Source organism: Channa argus, chromosome 8, assembly GCF_033026475.1.
Source record: "Channa argus isolate prfri chromosome 8, Channa argus male v1.0, whole genome shotgun sequence".
NCBI lineage: Eukaryota > Metazoa > Chordata > Actinopteri > Anabantiformes > Channidae > Channa > Channa argus.
In genome coordinates, this window is record NC_090204.1 from 12,927,595 (window position 1) to 12,950,117 (window position 22,523).

General features: G+C 38.8%; 1 protein-coding gene across 28 annotated transcripts in view; it reads right to left on the reverse strand.

Moving 5' to 3' along the window:
• Positions 1 to 22,523, reverse strand: part of adgrl2a (adhesion G protein-coupled receptor L2a) — a 93,487-nt gene that overhangs the window by 42,005 nt on the left and 28,959 nt on the right. For all 28 annotated transcript variants that reach the window (XM_067512726.1, XM_067512722.1, XM_067512721.1 and 25 more), the window contains exons 3-4: positions 12,765 to 12,978; positions 2,893 to 3,002 (exon numbers count right to left, since the gene is read on the reverse strand). In XM_067512726.1, coding sequence (XP_067368827.1) covers positions 2,893 to 3,002; positions 12,765 to 12,978 — 324 coding nt within the window. The remainder of the gene's footprint in view (positions 1 to 2,892; positions 3,003 to 12,764; positions 12,979 to 22,523) is intronic.

Here is a 22,523-nt window from a genome sequence, read left to right on the forward strand (position 1 = left end):
TGAGTCAGATAGCCGAGGAGGTTTCCTGCAGATTGCACAGGGGAAGGGAAGAGAGTCAGTCACTTTTAATATAGAAACAATAAAACAAACATACAAGAGACACACCCCATACCACACTAACCCCAAACACCTTCATCTACTAAGCCTTCTAGGAAATCACTGCTTTCTATCAACTACAGCTAGTCTAGATTGTGAATAATCTGGATGTCAGTTATCAACTCTGGACAGGCCTAATGGCTCCAGCGTTATTTAAATTAAAGCATCAAGCTACACTGAATAAAAAAAAGGAAGAAACACCTAAGGGGACCCAAAACTCATGGCTTAACTTCAAATTTCATAATCTGGTCATCAGTGTCACGTGAAGTTGATGGTTTACTGGCATTAGCATGTGATGAAAAATGAAGATATAAGCATTAAGGACTGTTTATGCCCACTGGCAGTTTCACAAGGTCAGAACAGAGATAGCAACTATTTTGTTCTTTTTCCACCAATTTACAACAGTGTGTACAGAACAGGTTTAATGAGGAAATGCTTTGGATTTTATGTCACCTGATTCAAGCAATTACTACAGCCAATTCAGAGGGCGACTCAGTGCCAGGTGAAGGCAAAATTTACATCCTTGGCTGAAACATGAAGATAATGTTGCTAATGAGGGCAGTTCATGACATGAACCAAATTATGAAGCCAAAAGGATGAAAATGGTGAAAATGTAGGCATCTTATTGACTACAAAAGGACACTTATCGAGAAGTAAAAAATCTCAAATTGATTGTGTGATTATGTAAAGGTTTAGACACCTGAATGAGTAAATTAAACACATTACATTCACTTAGTGGCAAAAAGGATTTATTTCATGGGACTTTGAGGGGCAATGGTTTCTAGTCAAAATGAGGCCACTGTCTACACTGATCAGCTTAATGAGGATTTAGTTCTCTTATCAAGTCTTGTATTCTCGCCAATTCAGGAGACCCTAAGCTTCTGACCCACTGCAATGTTTTATTAGCAAATGTTGGCATTACGCATATGATCTTTTCCATCAACTAGAAAACTGTACTAAGGTTTATGCTATAACATCTAAAATTTTTAGTAAGGCCTTGCTCTGGTGTGGAAAAGCTCAGTAAATCTTCCCCTCTGCCTTAGCCTGAATCCACAATGATCTGGGGTGTATGGATTTTATTTTGGGGAGGAGGAGACAGAGGATCGGAAGGAGATAAGCAACAAACACGGAACTTGCCTAGAAATCACAATCTATCACAGTTTACAACAGGGCTAGTGTGGGAGAAGCTGGACTGGGCTTGTGTGGACTGGATTGGACTGGGAGAACACCAAGCACTTACCGGGGCAGTTGCGATAGGAAACATTCTGTGTTCTTGGTCCTATTCTGGTTGGGCATGGACCTTGAGAAGCAAAAAGACGGCGCTACAGACATGCATGTTTGAAAAAACTTAGAGTGAAGTGAGGACCTGTTAGGATTTCATTTTATTTATTTCTTTTTTTATTTTAGTAGACAGAATTTGGCAGAACTGATAGTCCTTGGGCAAAAGTGTATTTTTCACCACTCCTTATTTCCTTGGTGCAAGAAGGAGGCAAAAAAACAATCATAACAGTGGGTGGACATGAGTGCACCTTGAGGCTAATCCTGCTATTAAGGTTTGAGGTAACACAGCAAGACACCAGATCAATACTTCACTTAACTAAAAGCAAAAAAAAGCAGTTAGGAGTTTAAGGTAGAAGCTACAGGATTTGGCTTTGCTCAATAAGGTGAACCCAAATACTCATTATTGTTTATGCCATTTTTAATTACAGGTTGTCGAAGCCTCAGAGAGGTCAACCTTTATGTTGTAATGGGTTTCACCATCTAATGATGTTCATTAATGCATATTTTTATTCAGCACTGAGAGAAACAGCTTGTGCAGGTTATGTAGAAGTGATCTGTTAAACATTAAAAGTACTTCAGAGCATAGGCTTGTTAGTTATATATGTGCTTAATTTCCTTTTCGGTTAATTCAAAACTGAAACACATCGGTCTACAAAATACTAATTTGAATCTACAAGTGCTGTCAAATACTATCTCCACATCACTCCTACTCTAATTATTTCAGTTCAACCTGATTAGTGATTCTGGCAATTCATCTAAATCATTGTCATTAATCAGTTTGTAAAGGTTACACGGGGGAATTTCGTTCACAAATTGCAAATGAACATGGCAGCTTAAAGGACAAAGGGGAATTTTAATGCAAAGGGCAATCTAAAGATTGTTTGGAAGCTGAATGGCAATGAATATTTTAGCATCCATGGAGCAGACAAAATGTTAACACTATCTCTTTAGATGATATATTGCCTTGTTGACTTATGAGTGGAGCCATTCTGTTCTGTTACATAATGAAACATCTGTTAACATATTTCAACACCTGTTGTATGGGTGTATATTAAGATATCAAGGTGAGCTGTGTTTTTGCCTGATAGAATTCTCCATACAAGACTTGAGTAATGAAACACTCGCTTGCCATCATGGAGAGTCAGCATGACTTCCTCTACTCTCGCTCTATTCTGCTACCACATAACCAGGCTCGTCGATCCGCTGGAAACACGGTGAGCACATCAATAATACAGGGAGTACAGAAGAGGACCAGAAGTGTTTTACAGGTCATATTTCATGAAAAGTTCATAGTGTGACACAGATGGAAGAACAGACGGAGGAAAAGGGTGCTGGAAGGTGTTGCAGATGAAGAAAGCAGACTATCTGGACAAAGCAGGACGAAGAAATGGCATGGGATATGGTGACACAGGAGAGAATGGGAGAAGCGGTACAGAAGAGAGAAAATGAGGATGGGATGGTGGGGGAAAGGGAGGAGGGAGGGTTTTCAATTCATGGCAAAAGGGTCATACTTACTGTAGGGCACACACTCATACTGGACCTCCAGGTACTTGTAAGTTCCTGGGCAGGGGTCAGGGAAGACATCTGAACCCGTGATCACGATGCACTGGGTCCGATTGTTGCACCTATCAGAGGTAAGAAAAAAAAGAGAAACAGATTTTTCAACAATGACTCTTGTACTTAAATACATTCATGCTCGTCTTTTCAAACAAAGCAGAAAAGGATTTACTTCATAAATGAGAAAAAACCCTAAGTAGAGCACCATCTACTCAAAAGATCAAAACAACAAATATTGTTAAATCATGCTCAGTAAAATAAATATTAAGACAAAACACTTAATACATGAACAGTTGCCAAATGTAATGATGCACTGCTTAGTCCCTTAGCTTTAAAGGTAGGGCCAAGTCCACTGTTTTTCACTCAGCTATTGGTTATTCTCCACTCTGTGCACGGTGTAAAAATAAAGCCCTTTGTGTAATGTACTATTCCACGTCTTTTTCAAAAGATCCCATAATCTGTGAATGTGTACAGACTGATGAAAAAATCCACAAGTTCTATGAAATTCTCCCTTTTTGCAAAAATAACTGGCCAAGAGCGTGCTACATTCTTGGCTTCCTGAATGTACTTCAGTTTTCATTTTCTGTTTGTTTTTAACTTTGTTCCTGTTAGTTGTCATCTAATCAAATACAAATTGACTCTTGTGTACACACAAGTGTGCATGCGTGCGCCTGTGTGTGTGTGTTTGTGTGGTGTGTGTGGTTTTTATACATGTAACTGCTCTTTTGCAGTTAAAATTAAACAGAACTAAACTAAAAATAAATGCACAGACAGCACAAATCAATGCAGCAAATGTTAGTGGAAACAGATAAAGTCTTTTTCACACTGAACAACAACTGCAGTGTGATGTTGGAGTTTACCCCCTACATCGGCATTTGGTGCGGTGCATTTGCATAGGATAAACAAAGTCTGCGCGTTTCCCTCTAATGTCCCGACTTATTGATTTGAGCTCACTCCTTCTCTCTACATGCTGAGTAGCTAGATGAGCCTCCTGAATTTGCACCCAAAATGCCATCAAAGGTCTCATTAATGATTACTGCTGCAGCCTCCATAATTTTAGACCCGTAAGGGGAGAAAACAGTACAATACTCATCAAGGCATATTTTTTTTAAATAATAATAAATCAATCAACAAATCACATGATTAGAATAAAGCTTTGGGTTAAGAAGAAAGTGGCACATTTTACTAGATCCACAAAGAAAAAAGAATGATTGTAATATTTCAAAAGTAACTCACACTGCAGCCATTTGAAGCAGTGTCAAAAGTTAATTTGGGTTTCTGCCTTTAACATCTGGAGAGCAGGCATTCTAATTGAGCCTCGTCGTGTGCTCTGACACCTGGGATTTGCAGGTGACCACCCTTTTTCTGTACTGAAATCATGATAATGACATCAATACCCCAAGCAAGCTGTCTTTGCTACCAAGGGGACCTAAAATTCTATTGGCAATGTGAGGAGCCAGATCAATAACAATGTTCTGCTGACTTAGCTGATTTTCCAGAGATAATATTTGCTTCTTCTTATCATAGGCCAGTGCACCGATTTACAGTAGATCATTGGAAAATATATTACTGGTTGCAGAGAACTGTGCTTTGGGTTTTGCTGTTGTTTTGGGCTGCTGAGGTAATCACTGCTCTGTGTCCAAATGTTATTAATATAATATTAGGTAGCGCAGTGGAACAGTGGAGAGTTGGTTACTGTGGAGGTGCAGCGGACTGAACAGACACGGGGGTGGAGACTGGTGCTGTTTAGGTTTCAGATTGGAAACAAGCACATTTTACCTGCGCACCATGAAAAAAAATGCAGTGTAGTGAAGTTTACAGCACAACAATGTCTCCAGCAACTATACAAATGACTTCTGTGTTGAAATGAAACACCCACTAAATCACAATAACAACAGGGAATGAAATTAGCCGTTACTTCTTTTTCTTCGTATTCCTCTTCCTCCTGTTCTATTTCTCCCAATCAGCATGGATGCCAATTAAAATACTTCACACATTTTTTTTTTCAAATACATTTGACAGAGAGGACTTTTTATTTTCACAGGAGAAAAGGGAGATTGGTTTTGCTTTTGGCAATGTTCAAACAGTGTATTATATCACACAGCCATAATAACACAAATTTGTGTCTCTGTTTGTGCATCTGTGTTTAGTGAAGGTCTCAGGGGGCACGTTCACTTTATTAATGACCTTCATGTGTGATAACAGATGAGAATATCAGCATATTGTATTTGTTTTTATGGAAATGAATTACTGTTGTGGAATTAAAACATGCACCTCATGCTGGGCCCATAATGCGTGCTTGTTTTTGTGGGTAATATTTCATGACTCTGCAGCACTTTCCATATATTATATGGTCACTTTGATGATTCTATCCCCTTTGCTCATGCATAAGCATATCATGGTGGAACAATATAAATTACAGTGCTTTATCTAACACATTCAAAAACAAAAAAATAAATAAATTCATGACACCAATGAGACATAGACCTGCCATCATTTCTCAGCCAAATGTATTAAAAAACAGGACAGAAGCACTGGGGGAAAAAATACTTCATATTTCTTTTGAAACAATATTGATATAAGTGTTGATAGCTCTTTCTGATATATTGCTCTAATTTTAGAGCTGTGGAGAAGTGACGTTCTGAACTATGAGATTGTGTGACTCTTATTCCATCTCATCTGTGAAACCTAGAGCATCTCTTGAGATCAACTGAAAACGCCTTGATGACCTCTTCTATGCATAGCTTGAGAGAGCGCATGTAATTGAAATTCCAACCATAAAAAGGTTCAGCATTTGGGCCTGCCAGGGCACAGGTCTCAAAGTGCACACTAATTAAATACATGTAAAATATGATATCTCTGACTATCTTTTGATAGTCTGAGGCTATATAGTAATTAATCATGTACATAATGAATATTAAGTCAAAAGAAAGCTTTTCTCCACTTTTCTCCAGAGTGAAACACTCTGTTTCTATAAATACCTTGATTGCTCTACAGGATTTAACTGAAGCAAAGAAAGAGTGGAACGAGGACTAATTTATTTAATCCCATAATGGAATATAAATCTCTATATTAGATGCAATTGAGCCATAATTATCTTACTTTTGGCATAGGCATCATCTAATTGTTTGGAGATGATTCTGTTTTAGCTCATTTTAGGAAAATTACACAATGCCATCTGTGTGGAAGGAGACATATTCACATTTTGTTTTAATCGAACATTGTGCAGTTTTCATATGAAAATCAACCTTAAATGTTGAGTGAGTGTGAATAGATACAGAAGATAGGGCTAGAAGTTAAAATTCACATAGCCTAAAGCAGATGGATTCTGATTTCTGTGTTTTGTTGGGATATTTGAAAAAATTCATAATTAAAATTTTAAATAATAATTAATGCAGAATAATAAATAAAAACACTATACATGTTGACAATAATTACTTTTTTCTTGAAGTTGACTCACAAGGAGAGAACTACTTTATGCTTTTCTTACTTCCATTTCCTCCACTGGTCTGTTAATCACACAAGTATTCCAAATGTAATCCCATCACATCTCTGACCTTTTGGGAGAGGCAGACATCAGTTCAATTAGAGTGTCATAGAAAATGCTACTTGGATTCGATGCAAATCTCCTTTAAAAATGAGCGCTCCCTGCTGACAGTGGGATGGGGCGTGATAAGGTGCCAACAAGATGTAACTGATGGCACTCCTGATACCATGTATCCACATGCTATTTAACCTTTTCCACTGCCATCATAAAGCACGTCAGAGTGGACATGAAGATAATGTGCTAAATGAAAAATAAATTGCCTTGTGTGAGTAAAAATGCTACAGACCGTATTGCCACACACCAATGCAGAAGAACACATTACTTAAGTCTAAATCATGACCGAACCCGAAACGATTCATAAAATATTTTTTTTATTAATTTTCAAAATTGTTCTGTAAATTGAACCTTTATACTCTCAATAACATTTACCTGTTTCATGTGTAAAGTTCGCTTACATCAATGCTCAATGCAGAAAAACTGTAAATATAATCTTTGACTGTATAGCTATTTCAATGAACCACTGTGGAAAGTCAGCACCACCTTCCGTAACCATTTAAAGTTTCTCATGTGGTACATCACATGCTGCTCATGTGACAGAGCCAGTTAAACTACGGGCAAGATGCACCTTAATTGATGAATCCTGGATTGCTTTGCTGCCACTCTTCAATTTTCTATGCCTCAACCCTCGACAGCATTCAGAAAGCCCACGCAGCCAATTGGAATTCACAACATAAAAAATTGCAGCAGTGAAAACAATCGCTGTGTAACTGGAGGAGAAAGGCGACATGAGTTAGGGGAGCACATTACAGCAAAAGGCACAATCTACTTCCTGGTGCTCCCAGTTTGAATTTCAATCAAATTAGCGTCTCTTAAACTCAAAGTGACCCGTCTAGCTCCATTTCATCTGAAATGCTGATGAGGTTCATGGCACAATTATCAAGGCAGACATCTCTCTCAAGAGGCAGGCCTGTTGATGGCAGACAGGCCACTGAAAAATTAAATCATTTCAGAGCCACAGAATGGCAGCAAAAGAAACAATCTGTTACAAACAGATACACAATGTATAATCACCTCCAATATCAGTATATTTAGACCATTTCTTATGGGGTGGCCCAGTAATGTTTCAGGAAATAGGTCGTTAGAAATTAACCGTTAGCATCCTGCTTTTAACTTGAGTTCTGACCCAATAGCCGGGTGAGAAATCCCACACCCTGTTAATTACTGTCATATGCTTGCATTTATGCTATATTTACTGGAGGTACCAGTGATGCTCATCGGGGGGATTCCAGGGGTCTTACAGAGTCAGGAGGAAAGCTGTCTGATTCACATCCGTCCATCTCTACTATTGATTTTTTTTTTACCAGCTAAGGTATATTGTCATGCCACTGGGGTGAATGGGAATACTACAGTGATATTCTTTAGGTCGAAATATGAGACTGGCCTTTAAAAATAAAGCTGGAATCATGATATAGTAAATTTATTGTCCGTGTATAAAATAAACTGACAGGGTTGTCGGATTTTGTTGATGATTATGAAACTCACTCCAAAAATCCCATAAAACTCCAATGTAATTACAGTGCTACTCATTGATCTGCATACTGCTCACAGTCAAGTAATACTCCAGAAATGTAAATGGAATATCTTTCAAGGATTAAATGATATGGCAAATATATCGTCATACTGCCTAATATAACTCACATATATATTATAAAAGTTTAGTTTTATTCCATAATTGTCATCTGTTGGTATTAATTTTTTTGCTTAATGACAATTGCAGATTACTGTTAATACACTTTCAAATGTGGTACATCATCCCAGATATAGTAAAGAATAAACAGCAGGTTCATGGCTCATGAACTTGTGTACACCCCTCTGAAACATCCAAGCTGAATCTGGATATTTATGAAATCTTAATCTGCTGTGCTTTAAATAAACACTAACCCTGTATGTACAGAGAGGAAGAACAAGGCGGTGTGCTGTCAGGCGGCAACAATGCAGCTCCTCGGAGAGCCATGCAAGCAGTCCTGTCACTGATATAAATAGTGTTAGCAGTATCGTTTAGTTTCCAGAGCGGCCTCACATTAATTGACAAGAACGTGGAAAATAATATTAGTAATTTCACCATTACAAATCAGCTGTTACGTCCTCAAATTAACTCAACCAGATTTGTAAAAAATTAAATCATATTTAAGCACTTGGTAATATCATTAGAAAAGACAAAATCTCCAATACCCAACGGTGACTGGTAATGATATTTCACATAATAATAAACACGGTCAAAGCTTTCCTGTAATCTCTCTGATAAATTTCACATCCTCTGTTAGAGAGCTGCATTGATCATTTTTTCACTGATCTGCTCCTTGGAAATCCCATGATCCACAAGCACGGCAGGATCCATCCATATCATGTTTCAGCAATCAATGACCTTGTTATTGAATGCTCACGATGAAGCTCATTAGTCAAAGAAAAATCAATAGATGGAAGCCACTTTTTCATATTGTATATCTTAATATTTGCTTTTTAGTGAAAATGATTAGTCGAGATTTGTCAATGTCGTCTTTACTGCTCCTCAAGCTACTGTGATAAGGACTGCCAGTCAGATATTAATCAACAACAACCAAACACCAGATGGTTAGTGAGTGTGAAGCTAAATGTATTACAAAATAATATCTAAATAAATTTACATGACTGTGTTAATCTGGTAGGCATTTACTCTGTGGTAAGAATGTGTTGTTGTTGCAACCATTATCATTGTCATCAGTGCAGATGAGCAAATGTAATTATTAACAACTAAAATCCCGAAAAAAGAGAACATGAAAAATCATTTTGCTGAATATTATTATCAATGAATTAATTATTTCAAACTGTACTGCCATGCAGTTTCACATCTGCTGGGGAGGTGTCCACGTGAAAAATTCCTGTACAGATTATCACCCACTTGAGTCAACTAATTGCTTGCAGCTGAATGTTCTAATTGAGCCACAACAGTCCTAAGGCTATTTTCATAAAATCATTGTGCTCATGAATATAATATGCCAGCCAGATATAAAAACAACTCGTAGTGCCAACAGGATCTATCAAACTCAGTGAAGCCTCAATTCAATTCTCCACACTTCAAGACCACATCAATTTTGGATGTTTAAAAGTGAACACAGTTTTCCACACAAACGCTAATGTGATTTTTCCCACACACTTAAATTAGCAGGCCAGGGTAATTATGGCAACAAATATTTTTGGCTCTTCAATGCTTTATTGATGGAGACGGTACAGTAGGAAATACTATTTTTCCCCACACGGTGTGTGCAGAGGGCTGCCCCACATATGGAAAATTTCAGCTGGCTTAGTCTCAGCAGGAGCCAGAGCACAGACCAGAGTTTTGACTTGTGGAGAAGTGAGGAGCTAAGGCCACAGAGCGATGAAACAAACACTGCATTCCAAACAGGCAAGAAAATTCACGGCATTTCTCGAATGAGGATAATTATTTTTGGCAGCTGAGGCATTGTTCATTACATTTGCTTCCTATTTCAGTCTATTCCTGTAAATAAATGGACAAGAGAAAAATATCACTAATTAGTCCCATATGCAATCTTGGGTGTTTGTCAAGCTTTCCTTGAATCTATTTTCAAGAGAGTGGACTGTTTTAAGTTTAATTGCTGGTACTGAGTATGGAAAGTAAGCTGTGCATCTTCAAATCACATAAATAATACCATCAAGAAAACAATAATCTATGTATGTCACTTTAAGTCATTTTTTTTTACATCAGTTTTTCTCTTTTGTATTTCTTCCTGCTGTGTTTTGGTTCTTTTGTGTGGTTTTTGAACTTATGACTTGAGAGAGACATTTTGTACAACGGGACGTTTTCTTTGAACACACATAGTGTATTTCTTTCTTTGCACAATAAAATATCTCAGCAGTGACACAATGCTAAAAACATATTTCGGATATCTTCTGAACAATACTATCAGGCACTCTCACGATGTGCATATGCGGAATGAACATGAGAGCTCTTGAGACACTGGTGGAGAGTTTTAGACAAGACTGGGAGTCGTTGTTAGGCGGTTCCTGTTGGGTCAGTATTTGTGCTTCAGTGGACTGTTTTTGAATGAGTGAGGCCACAAATAGGGAGCAGGCAGGCTGCAGCCTTTCAAGACAGACAATGTGAGTCAGCTATCTGACTTCATCAAATAGGACTTGACAATAAACCCCCTGAATACAAGGGCTCTACTGTTTTATTTCATTATTTTTTATTTCCCAAGGCGACTTACCAGAGTTGCTGACGGTCTCCTACCATCCAATATCTCTCTCTGTGGCACTCATATGTCATTCTATCCTGCGCACTTTGACTCAGATGGCATCCCTATGTGACAACTGGTCTCATGTATAAGGTCTCATGTATGCAGTGTTGCCAGTGGAACCCTGCTGAGGTGCGTGCAAAGGCATGCACCTCAATGGGTTTGTTTTCCACACTAAATCATCCTTTGCACATGAATGACAGTTACAGAGACAGTGACTTTGAAGGTGGGGACATCTCTGTGGACAGTGATCAATCGATGTGTCACTAGGTCGGTGGTACCACGAGCCTGCCCTTTATCTGACCAACAGGGCCAATGAAGATGTGTGTTGAAGTTAACCATTGGGAGTGTATGATCAGGCCGGCATCATTAAATCACATGATCGGTTCAATGGTAAACATCTGTTAATGTGGTATATTATGGTAAGATCAAAGTTTTGAAAAACAAACGCAGACTCCTAAGGGTTAAGGAAATGCCAGTGCTCATTTTATTTATTTGACTGCTAATAAATACATTTTAAGACCCTATAAAAAGTCCTGCAATTAAAACTTTTAACAAATACTATTTATTAAAACTAGAACTGCTCATTATGCAATTGTCTCTGTTAGTGTTATTATTATGATATTGTGTTATTTAGTGTATTGTTGTATAATAATATATATATATGCATAAGATGTAAGCAATGTTGTGTTTGTGGTTGGTCAAAGTGGGGCTAATTTGAACACTATATTGTGCTGGTTAGGGACATCACATTTCAAATTAGTTTCATGTACGATGTTTCATTTATAATATGAGAATTAACTTGTAATTCTTAACAGTTAAATAAATTAATCAAATGAAAAGACACACAATGTTTTATTTTATTTTGGTAGTAGTCAAGTAAATGTAGTTGTTTTTACTCTGTGGGAAATTTCTCAAAATGATGCACTTTTGCACTCAGCTGGCAGATGTAAATAATATCACTTCATCTAGAATACAACAATTTGCTAATTATGTTTAAAAGTATATTTCAAGTGCTCTGCGTTAAACAAGGTAACCTCAATACAATATGTTAACTTTGAGGCCTGAGTCCGACGGTGAGTTTGTGAGGCTGGAAAATCAACAGTCACACAGATTGTATTTACTTTACTAGAATAATTACGATGTGCATGTGTCCCGTACATTGATTACTTATGGTGGAAAACAGCCATCAGGTCTTGCTGGCCAAACACTGAGATAATGTTTGCTGAACAATAATTATTTACTACTGGATTCAGAACATATAACTTCATTAAGACAAAAGTGGTTACACTTATTTTACAATACAAGACACATTTGTTTTGTTCTTCTTCCTCTCTATGGTTTTAAGTTACACACATAGACGTAGGTACATGTTAAATGGATTTTGCTAAGAGCAAGTAGCTAACAGCAAAGTTAACAGACCAGTGTTAGAATACTTTATCTAGATTGCACACGTGTTTAGTAATTACAACAGACAGAATTATTACCTTTTACAGGTCAGATCAGATTTGCAGTTTGTCAGTCGAGTTAAATGAGAAAATGCACGCTATTATAAATTTTAAAATTAGAATTCTGTTTGTTTTGATTTCATTAGTCTTCTCTGTGTATCGGCCATGCCTCACCTCTCAAGTTCTGCTGAAGTTCGTGTTCAAGTGTCTCAGTACTGGTGCTAATGTTAAAGTAGACTGGTGGTGACGTGCTACTACTGCCTTTTACATTTGTGATTGACATTTGCAGTTTTGCTATATTTATCCATCTGACAAATCTTCCTGCAGAGGAGTTTTTTAGGCATGGGCAAAATGGATGGCAGCCAGGAAAAAAACCAAAGAAAGGAAAAGGTTGACGTTGGTCCAGATCTGGTTGCTCAGGGCAACTAGGCAACTGTTACCGTTAAGCCCTGCCAATTATTTTTTAAGGTTTCTGTGACTTTGGCAGATATCTCATTTTGGAAAGATTTTTTTGGTGCTGCACAGACATGTCTGCAGTTTTACCTTTGTGACATGATCTTGTAGGCATCTGGAAGATAGCAGTTGGTGTTCTCCATCTGAAAAGGGTCGGCGTCGCAGATTTTGTCATCTGTTCGGCCATAGTTGGCACTCTCGATCATTATGACATCACTTCCTGGACACCGCAGATCAATGGGGTAACCCTCACAAGACAGCTCTCTTCGTACTAAGCCAAATGGTAAAGCAGCTCGACTAAACCCTGAGGGAGAAGAGAGAGAGATGGAGAGAAACAGAGAAGAAGATCTATGAGTGCCAATTGAAGGGAGATATGATGACTATGAAAGGTGAAAGACGTAGGATGTCAGAGCTGGATACACAGAAATGTAACATTTTTGTGCATGTTATCTTTTCCTTTGACATTTTTTAACACTAATATGTGGACAATGAGATATGATTGGTCTACTAGGCCGACATCAGTATACTAAGTGAACATTTCAGGTCACAACTGCACCAGTGAGCTAATGGCGTTAGTATGTCATCCCCGTGCCTTAACTGGCGCAGAAAAAATCAATAATTGTCATTAAAGTCTAGTTTGTCGAGTAAAATGCCTAGAGAATTGTAACCCTTTCCGACTGTCTGTGTAAGCACACTTAAACAGCACCAACAAATATGACAGCTGACAGAATAGTAAAAAAAATACTTAGAATTTAGTTTTTGTAATTATTTTAAACAGTCTGTAAACAACTTATTTTTTCATTTTTCCTTGTTTGTTTGTAGTATTTGTTTGTTTGTTTCTTCACTTTTTGCTGCCCTTGATTCATTTCAATACGGGAACACACTGTCATCGCAGAGCGTATCACTAGAGAGTTGTGGTTTTCTTGCAATGCTCATTTTTCTATCCAAAATGAAAAAGTACAACAAGCATCTGCACAACATGAGTGTAATTTAATCCACTTTGCAGTGCTGACGATCGAAGGGAGGGCTATTGGGAGGCTGGAAAAGAGAAAAGTTTGCTTGTATGTGTGTGTGTGTGTTTGTGCGTGTGTGTGTGTGTGCGCGCGTGTGTGTGCGTGTGTGTGTGTGTGTGTGTGCGTGCGTGTGCATCAGGGAGGGTGAGGGTGTAGAAAAAAAATAGAAAAGAAATCCATATTGTGGCTTTGTGCTCTGCAAATGTGAAAAGCAAATGCCAAAAGCAATACTTAAACTAAAAGTGAACTTCATAGGTATATAAACCATACCACTCTAAATACAGGATATTTTTAGTCAGATCATCTTTCTAGAGCCATGACAGTATTACAGGAGACTGGCATAAAGCTTAAATTAAGCATAAAGATTGCCAGCTGCCCCTGTGTGTGGACTAAACCACTGGCGATGCTGAATAATAACTAGAGTTTCCCTGCATTCAGTGGAGACTTTGCTGCCTCTTTCAGCTTTTAAATAACAGTGTTGTTACCTGTAACTTGGTTGATGGCTATGTTGTTAGTGTTTCCAAGCCTCTATTTCCCTAATGAGGTTTAGTTCACAGTCACAGGAGAGGGGGGGGGGGGAAGAATGTTGTTGCACTAATTTGTTTGGCACCTGGACAAGTCAGACCAATTCATATATGCAGTTGTTTGTAATTACCAAACACTTTTCATGAGTCATCCTAGGAGATGTTCTTTATGTGGCAACAGTTTACTTAAAGCTTCTGACTTCAGCTCAGCCAAATTGGCCTGGAAAGGCTTAGTTCATATTATCCTATTGGACGCTTCATCAATTAACTACCAATACAATTATCTTTGTCTGATTAAATCCTATGCAGGAATGGCAGGGGATTAGCATTCAGTATTGTTCTGCTCTCCAGGAAATGCTACTGTGGTATTTTACAAAGGAAGATAAATGTCAGTTTGTATTTCCTGATTGTCTGCTTGTGCGTTAATCAGGTAAAAGTCGTACTTCTAACGTGGTCAGAGAAGAGCTCACGGCAAACAAGGGATATGCCTGTATGGAGGAAGGCAGCTGCTCCGGCCATTCTAACCTCTATAAGACTTTATTTGTTTGTGAGCATAACATCATAAGGGAAGGATCTTGTATCCTCTACTTGCTCTTTTTGACAGCAAACTTTCTCATGTGGCCAATAGGCATGAAAAAGTAAAGGCTTTCAAATATGATAGGTTTCAGCCGTATTTCATTTTTGGAGCCCTTATGTCTCTGGAGTCAAAAAGAAACGCTTAAGGTGATAAACAATTTATCAGAGATGTTGGTTTGAGAGAAAAACCCCAAGTGGAAAAAATGAAAACACCGCATGTTCAGAACAGGACTTGACAGCCAATTTTGAGTTCGTGTCAATGCATTGCAGCACTCCAGCATAGCTCCATCATAAGTCAACTACAGTAGTAACTATAAGAACCAATGTTAAACATTCGTCAGTGCCACATTACAATTTTTTATTCTCAAACCTCACTTGAACGTGGGCAATGTATACTGGAGAGGCACCTATTGCTTTTCTCTGACCGTTTTTTTTCTAAAGTGGGGGTAGAAAAATGAGAGAAACGTTTTTTTTAAATAAAGCTTAAAAAGGCCTAATACCTCACTTATCAAATGCTTTCCTATGTAGAAAAGCTGAACATCTGATAATCCATATTCATATATAACATATGGATAAAACCACACATTTCTTTCTGTCAAATTGCTGAGATGGGGCTAAATACTAGCGTGTCTTACAGTGGTCTCACAGACCTCACATGGATCAGTCGGGCAACGGTGACGTATGTGGCTGGGTGGGATACATTAGGTTGCATTGGCCTACTTTGTGGCTAGAAGTGATCTGGTTCTTTGGCCGTGTGCAAGACCTCTGAGCTTGATCTTCAAATCTGCAGCCAAACCACTTGATGCTCTGCATCCCATGAACACTGTAAAAACACTTAAATCACTCTGCAGACCCTTTACAATCTAAGCCTCTGGTTTAATGATTTAAAACTGATGCTGTCTCTCTCCTTAAGTAGGAAAACAGAGGCCTGAGGAAATGAATGCGCGTTCAAGAAGTCTGTAAGTCTCCTACTGGAATACACTAGCAACTTTTCAAACATGCTGATGACAGCCCCTGTAATAAAGGTACATTTTCCTGCTCAAACCTCTGGAAATCAAACAAAATTGCCGTGCTCTAAGCGCACTTTATTTGCCAGCTGGGTTTGTGCATCATGGACCAAAAGTGTGGTCGTAAACAACCTCCAAAAGCCTCTCTCCATTGATTAGGCTCCAGGCTGAACTACTTTCTCCTCCTAGTGTTGGATATTTTTGGTACACGGGGAGATGAGTGACACAGACAAATCAATATGGGGACACCCAATAGTCCAGCCAATATCAGTGCAATAAAAGTGTAGTCCTTATTTCATTGTTCGCCATAAAGTCATTCATTTTCTGCTGTATCAGAAGAGAAGAAATGCTTTAGATAATAAATTTCAAACTTTGAAGTATAGCATAATCTAGCAAAATAATTTCTGACTGCAGTGTTCCCATAATGAAATATCCCTTTGTCCACAATAAATAAATAAATAAATAAAATGCACACAGCTACCAGGTAAATCTAAATCTGCTGTTTGTATAATTGTTGTCTTTAAGTTATTTAATATTGTATAATGGGAGATTTACTTCAAACAAATTTTCTTTCTCTGTTTCATACATATAATATGAAGACACCAAAACACCATCGATCATGCTCTGGAGCGACAATGCACCGCAATTACAACAGAATAATATGATCACAGTGAACTGAACACAAAGAGAATCTGATGCTTACTGTCTCTCTTAACTAAATAATTTCAATATTTAAATGAGCCAGAAAAGTAATCATTATTTTGCTTATGGGGTCATTAGCATAATTATCGAGGGAATACACAATATGAAAATTATTTATTCTCCATATGGTAACAGTAAACCATGTCAAGAATATTAATAAGTAGTGGCTGTGAAAATACTGACTTCACTACTTTTCCTTGACTTTGAGCTTTTGCTGCTAAGTCTTTTAAAATCACACGGTGAATTATCTCAACCATTTATTGGAGTAGCTAAGATCACTTGTTGCTATATTGTGTTTCAAGGACCTTTTTACATGTGAGCTTTCAACGACAGGGAAGCGGCTGCTGAGCCAACAAAATGGCGCCACGCATAGTGCACACCACTGGTGCTTAGGTGCAGGAAGCGAGCCACATGACTGTAACCGAGAGGAATTTTTAGTTGTGTTCGTTTTAGGCTGTCACACACACATACGTATACTGTTTGCCCTCAAAGGGAAACTCAGCACTCCCCCCTTCACAGGTAGCACACACTTCAGACACCTCGTCAAAATATGAGATGTTATTTTACCAGCTTTGATGTACTTTCACTTTGCGATAGTGCATCCAAACCTACACAAGGGCTGGAAAGAGAGATGTCTATCAATCAAACACCTAAAGGGAGGAGTGTTATATTCTCCACACTAATTAAACAGCAGGAAAGTGAAGGATAAAGACATAGTCAATAAAATGTTCTGTGAAAAGCTCAGTCCTGTGGCCATGGCAACATGGTACAGCATTACTAGCCAGATCCTTATCATGGCCTTGTTGACACTCCTCCTAATCAGGCATTCACTCACCCTCCCCACCACCACCACCCCCACCACTAGAAAAGCATTTCAGTGTCACTTCACCAGCTATGTGGCAAGCTTTGAACTAAGCAGTGATCAGTGCCATTGTACAAAGGCAAAGCATTTAGTTGGGGCTCTACTCGTTCTCTCCATAGATTGAAATTAAATAGTAACACTTGAAAACACTGTATATTTTACAACGAACAAATGGGAAATGAAGTAGTTTTCTAAACAGCTGTTTGCTGTCTTTTTTTTTTTTTTAAATGAATGATCACTCAACCTTTTGACATATGCTCATTGTACATGTTGTGATCACATGCTACTAATTGATTTTCATTGGTGCACAGGAACTCTTTTTCCATGGGTTACAGCACTTCATTACACCAAGGGGAAACCTCTATTTAAAGCTTCCAAGACTGGCATTTACTGCCATGTGTAACCTTTGCCACGACATCAGGTTCATACAGAATCTGCAGCTGAAGAACTGTGAGCTATTCCCTCATGCAAGAGGGAACTATTATGAGGCATCTCTTAGGTGCTGTGATGTTTTATTTATTTTTTTCCACAGATGAGCCAAATCAATTGAAAAGTGACCATCTGGTAGGATATGAGTGTCAGTCAGGCAGAAGTAATGAATGAAATGCCTTCCTATTTCACAGAAACAAGGAGTCATTAGGATCTTCATCAGCCATGTCTACCATGGAGTCCCATGAAGCTACACAGCATGATCAAAACCCAAAAGGCACAAATTTGAAGGACATAGAAACCATGTGGAGTATACAGCTTTCTGAATTTGCCATGTTTAACAAAGGGCCAAAAACTTGAGTCTCTCTCAATGAAGTAAAACCGCCCCCACTATAGGCTAGTGTTGATTATGCCGCATAAATGGCAGAAGAACTATTCAGCTTTTCATCAGGGCTATCTTGCATCAATATGGTTTTCATATTAAAATGGCCCTTTGTACCTTGAGTTACACATGCTTCCACAGTTAGTCCAGGGGCAAAGCAGAGGCTGATCAAAAGGGTTATTCAGCCATTCACGCTGCCATCATTGTGGCCGGAGCACAAAAGAGGTCCCCAGATTATTTTGATGTGAGACCAGATAATTTTTCTGTCGAGGGCCAGTAAGAAGTGTGACAGGGACGCTCCTGATGCTTGTCGACTGCCGTTAACACAACACTTTGATTTTCTGCGCTGCTCTGATGAGAGCTAAACAGCTGCTTGTAAATGAGCTAGCATCTCTGCTTGGCCTGCCATTATTCTGCACTCCTGAGCCGACAAGGTCGCTTGCTGGGGGGATTTGGGGTGAAAGAAAAGTGTGGCCTATAGCATTAGCTTGGAGCCACAGGAAACACAGCTTGAGTCCTCTAGGTTTTGCCACCCCAGGCCCTTCCCCCACCTCTCTACTCTACAAGCAAAGGAAGTCTGTGAAGGAAAAGAAACCTTTAAGTCAAGACTCTTCCCACAGTGCTGATTCTATAATCCAGAGATATCCTTTACAACAGCACCTATTCTTAAGAAGTCAGGTCCACACAGGGGAGGAGAAGAAAGAAAATATTGCATATATCCTGCAAACAGCGGGGTACGAGGTAGACTGCTGACTCTGTGTGGCCATTGTAAAAAAGAATTACACTACTGGTTTGACAGATATAAATGTTCTCCTGTATTTCTTATCATTAACTTTCGCTCAAGACTATGTTTTATTTTTTTCCACGTTGTGTGTTGAAACCTGATGTCATTTTTGGGCATGGCTAACAGCGAACGACAGTCACTGGTGTAGAGGTTTATTTCTCGTCTTTAATTCAGCACGTAACATCTGTAAATTATTAAACTCCTTGACAGTCATATTGAAACTATGACTTACTGTATGTGGCACAGATTACTATGACACAACATTTTAGCTCGTGTTTATACCAGTGATAATCACCAGGAACCCAAAATCATTTTGTCGGGGAAAAAACATTGATGTGTTTGCTGTTATTTCATCATCAGCACACTGCACAGTTTAAGAAACCAATGTGCACATATTCATACTCATCTGGCCTAAAGTATTAAAAGAAAACAGATCAGAGGATGTTAAAAAAAAAGAAATATAGAAGAGGAAGTGAAACCCCGTTCACATTATGTAGAGTCAAAACGTGTGGAATACTGGTTAATGATAGGCCTTTGAAATCTACTTGCGCAGTGAGAGTGAGACGGGAACAGAGAAAGATATTGGGAGAGGAGGAAGAGGCAAAGAGCAGCAGGGGAACGAGCATTCCAACCTCATTTGTATTCTCCACCATCCAATTCACTCCAGTTCATTTACATCTCCACTACTTCCATAGCAACAGCAGGGGGGCTATCAGGAGCATCTTTGATATAGGTACATGACTCTGAAAAAGAGCATGTCATTTTTCTGTGAATAGATGCCATGAAAAAAAGAACTGCAATTTTCCCCCACCCCCCCACACCCCCCCTTTTTGGTGTTAAGGTGGGCTTCTTTTAAACAGATTTTTACCCTGTCAAAGACTTTTTTTTACATTTACTCTCTGTCTCATCTCTAACCAGCAGCTGTACACACATACCCTTGCAGAAGTATTGCCATCATGGCACAGCAAGGAAATCCAAACCTGTAGCTTAGTGCTTGATGATTTTATTCCGTTCAGACAAAACATGGACACGGTGGCCGTATGGAGCGGTGGCCAAAAAGGTTTAAGTTTTACTCTAACTCTGAAGAATTTGAACGGATCCGAGGCATCAAGTGTCACCGGCAGACAAGTAAAAATGCACTACACCAGCAGGAAAACATAGCCTCATCAAATTCCATGTACACTTGTATGTAAATCAACCTTTAGGCCTAATTAAGCTCTAAGGGGCTCATCAAGGTCATAAATCCCCTTTTTTCATAATGCATTATTGACTTCACATCATCTGAACATGTCGACTGACTCCACTGGCACAAGCACACAATGTCATCTCACTGTCTAATATCGGATAGCCCTGGGGCCAGGCGGTATTTGTGTGTAAGAGAGAAAGAGAGAGAAGGGAGGGGGGGAGTGCTTTTTAGGTCACACAAAAAAGCAAGGACATCTTCTGGTAATGAAATGGCTGTGATGACCATCGAACAGTAAATTTTTGATCCTAAACAAATGGTCACTGGTAGATTTGAGCCTTGAATTACAATCCCTTTTGAAATGATCACAGAGAGGTCAAGGCTTTTTGCCTGTTGTATAATAGCAGTGTTAGATTCAGTACTGTTTAAAAAATTCAAGAAGTCCTTCAAACCTTCACTAAATTATGAAAATTATTGTGTGAACTGTAATTTAACCTTGCACTTTAAATTGTGCAAATTGAAAGTGGGATGACCGCACTTAAACGTGTTTTGTTTGATTAGTAGTGAACCGATCCTATGAGTCATTCCTGAAGAGAACTGGTGTAGGGCAGTTCCTGTTAAGAGTCCTGGTGCCTTTTAGCGACAGAGTGCTCTTTAGACCTCATTACTCAGCCTTATCAGTGACAATATTTCAAAAGATATCAGATGATCCACACTTTAAATGCGACAAGGATGTGGGTCCTATTTTTTATGACCCACATGCAAAAGACCTTTCAGCCTAGATTTGCTATGTGTTTGTTGGCTCTTGCTCTGGTCTATATTATTTCCACAGTTTCCATTACAAGTGATAAAAAAAAAAACAGGCTGAGACACATTGGGTAGCCCAGGCTTCCTTCTCTGCTCCGATGAAGCGTTTGATGCTTCGCGATTCAATAAGGAAGCATTTCCCAATGGGTCACCAGTGGCAGTACACACAAATGAGAAGGGTCCATCTACTTGGTTTGCATTCCCAAAGTGCACTTCCTCAAGCAGACCACGGCAGTGGTTGCTCTTCCCAAGACTCAGCTCTCATGTGTATGCATTTGTGCCACATTATTCAGCCAGTGCTTCAACTGACCCCCACCTGGCATTTAAATTCCCTGACCAACCGGGTAGTCATGCCCTGATGACATGACTGCTGCTCCAACTGAATTCTTTATGCAGCTCTTATTCAGACTTGACTGGAGACTTGCTGCCTTCCAGGTAAGCTGGATTGTACAGTGACACAATACTACTTTAATACACTCTTCATAGGCACTTGTCTCCTGACTGGATATTCTGTACATCCACAACGTTCTTATCTGACAAAAGCAACACAAGGTAAAAACACTGTATTTATTTATGTATTTTTCTTGAATTATAGAGATTATGATCTTTAGATTACCTGAGTTTTCAAAGATTCCATCTCAAAACACTTGTGGAGAAAGTTGGCCAAACTAAAATTGAATTTCACTCTTGTTTCAATTCATCAAGGATTTATTGGCTGCTATTCATTATATTCCAGAGACTGAATAATATCTTGATGACCTTCTGTCTCAAATGTATTTTTTCCCTCAAGTGAACTGACTGTTAATATTCAAAAGAAACCCACTGCCCCACTGCCCCCAACATTTTTATTAGAAACTTTTAGATTTGGATTAACCTCGTTTGAATCAAGTCCTCAGACTAAGCCTGCTTCCTAGCCTTCTCACTCCTCCATCTGTTTCCAGCCCTCACGCTGTCACAGCGGGGGCACTTTGAAGTTCCCATTTAAGGATTTATCAGATGTCTCTCATGCTTATCGGCCTTAATTATTGCTTGTTGGCTATTTAAAAATAATTTGTGCACATGGGGGAGGGGGGGGGGGGGGGGGGGGGGGCATGTGTGTGATGGAAATTAGGGAACTAGAGCAACTATTAAGCAAGTGGCATGCGTCCAGCTGAGCTGAGTCAGTACTATAGAAGACATATTTATATATTAAGAGGGTTTGAGTCAAAATGACTGGTTTCATTTGATATGGATTTGTAACAATTCCACAAGTGAATTAGTTTGTTTATTTTTCAGGGATTATAAAGCTAAGCAACAAAGACATGCCAAAGCTGTGTCTTTCATGACTTTTTTTTCTTCAGTCCATCTTTTACTTGAGAGTCTTTGACATATGGAAGCACTCACGGGTCATAATGACTCAAAAGGTCAAAAGCTATGGCACACAGGGTCAAGTTGTAGTGATCCTCCAGTGCACAAATGGCCTCAGTTGACATGCGTTATGTTTGACAGCAAGTAAACCTACACTGCTTTTCTCTAAATGATGACCTACAAAAAACAAGGCAATGAGCTAAAACAACTTTATTATTGACTGACCGTATATT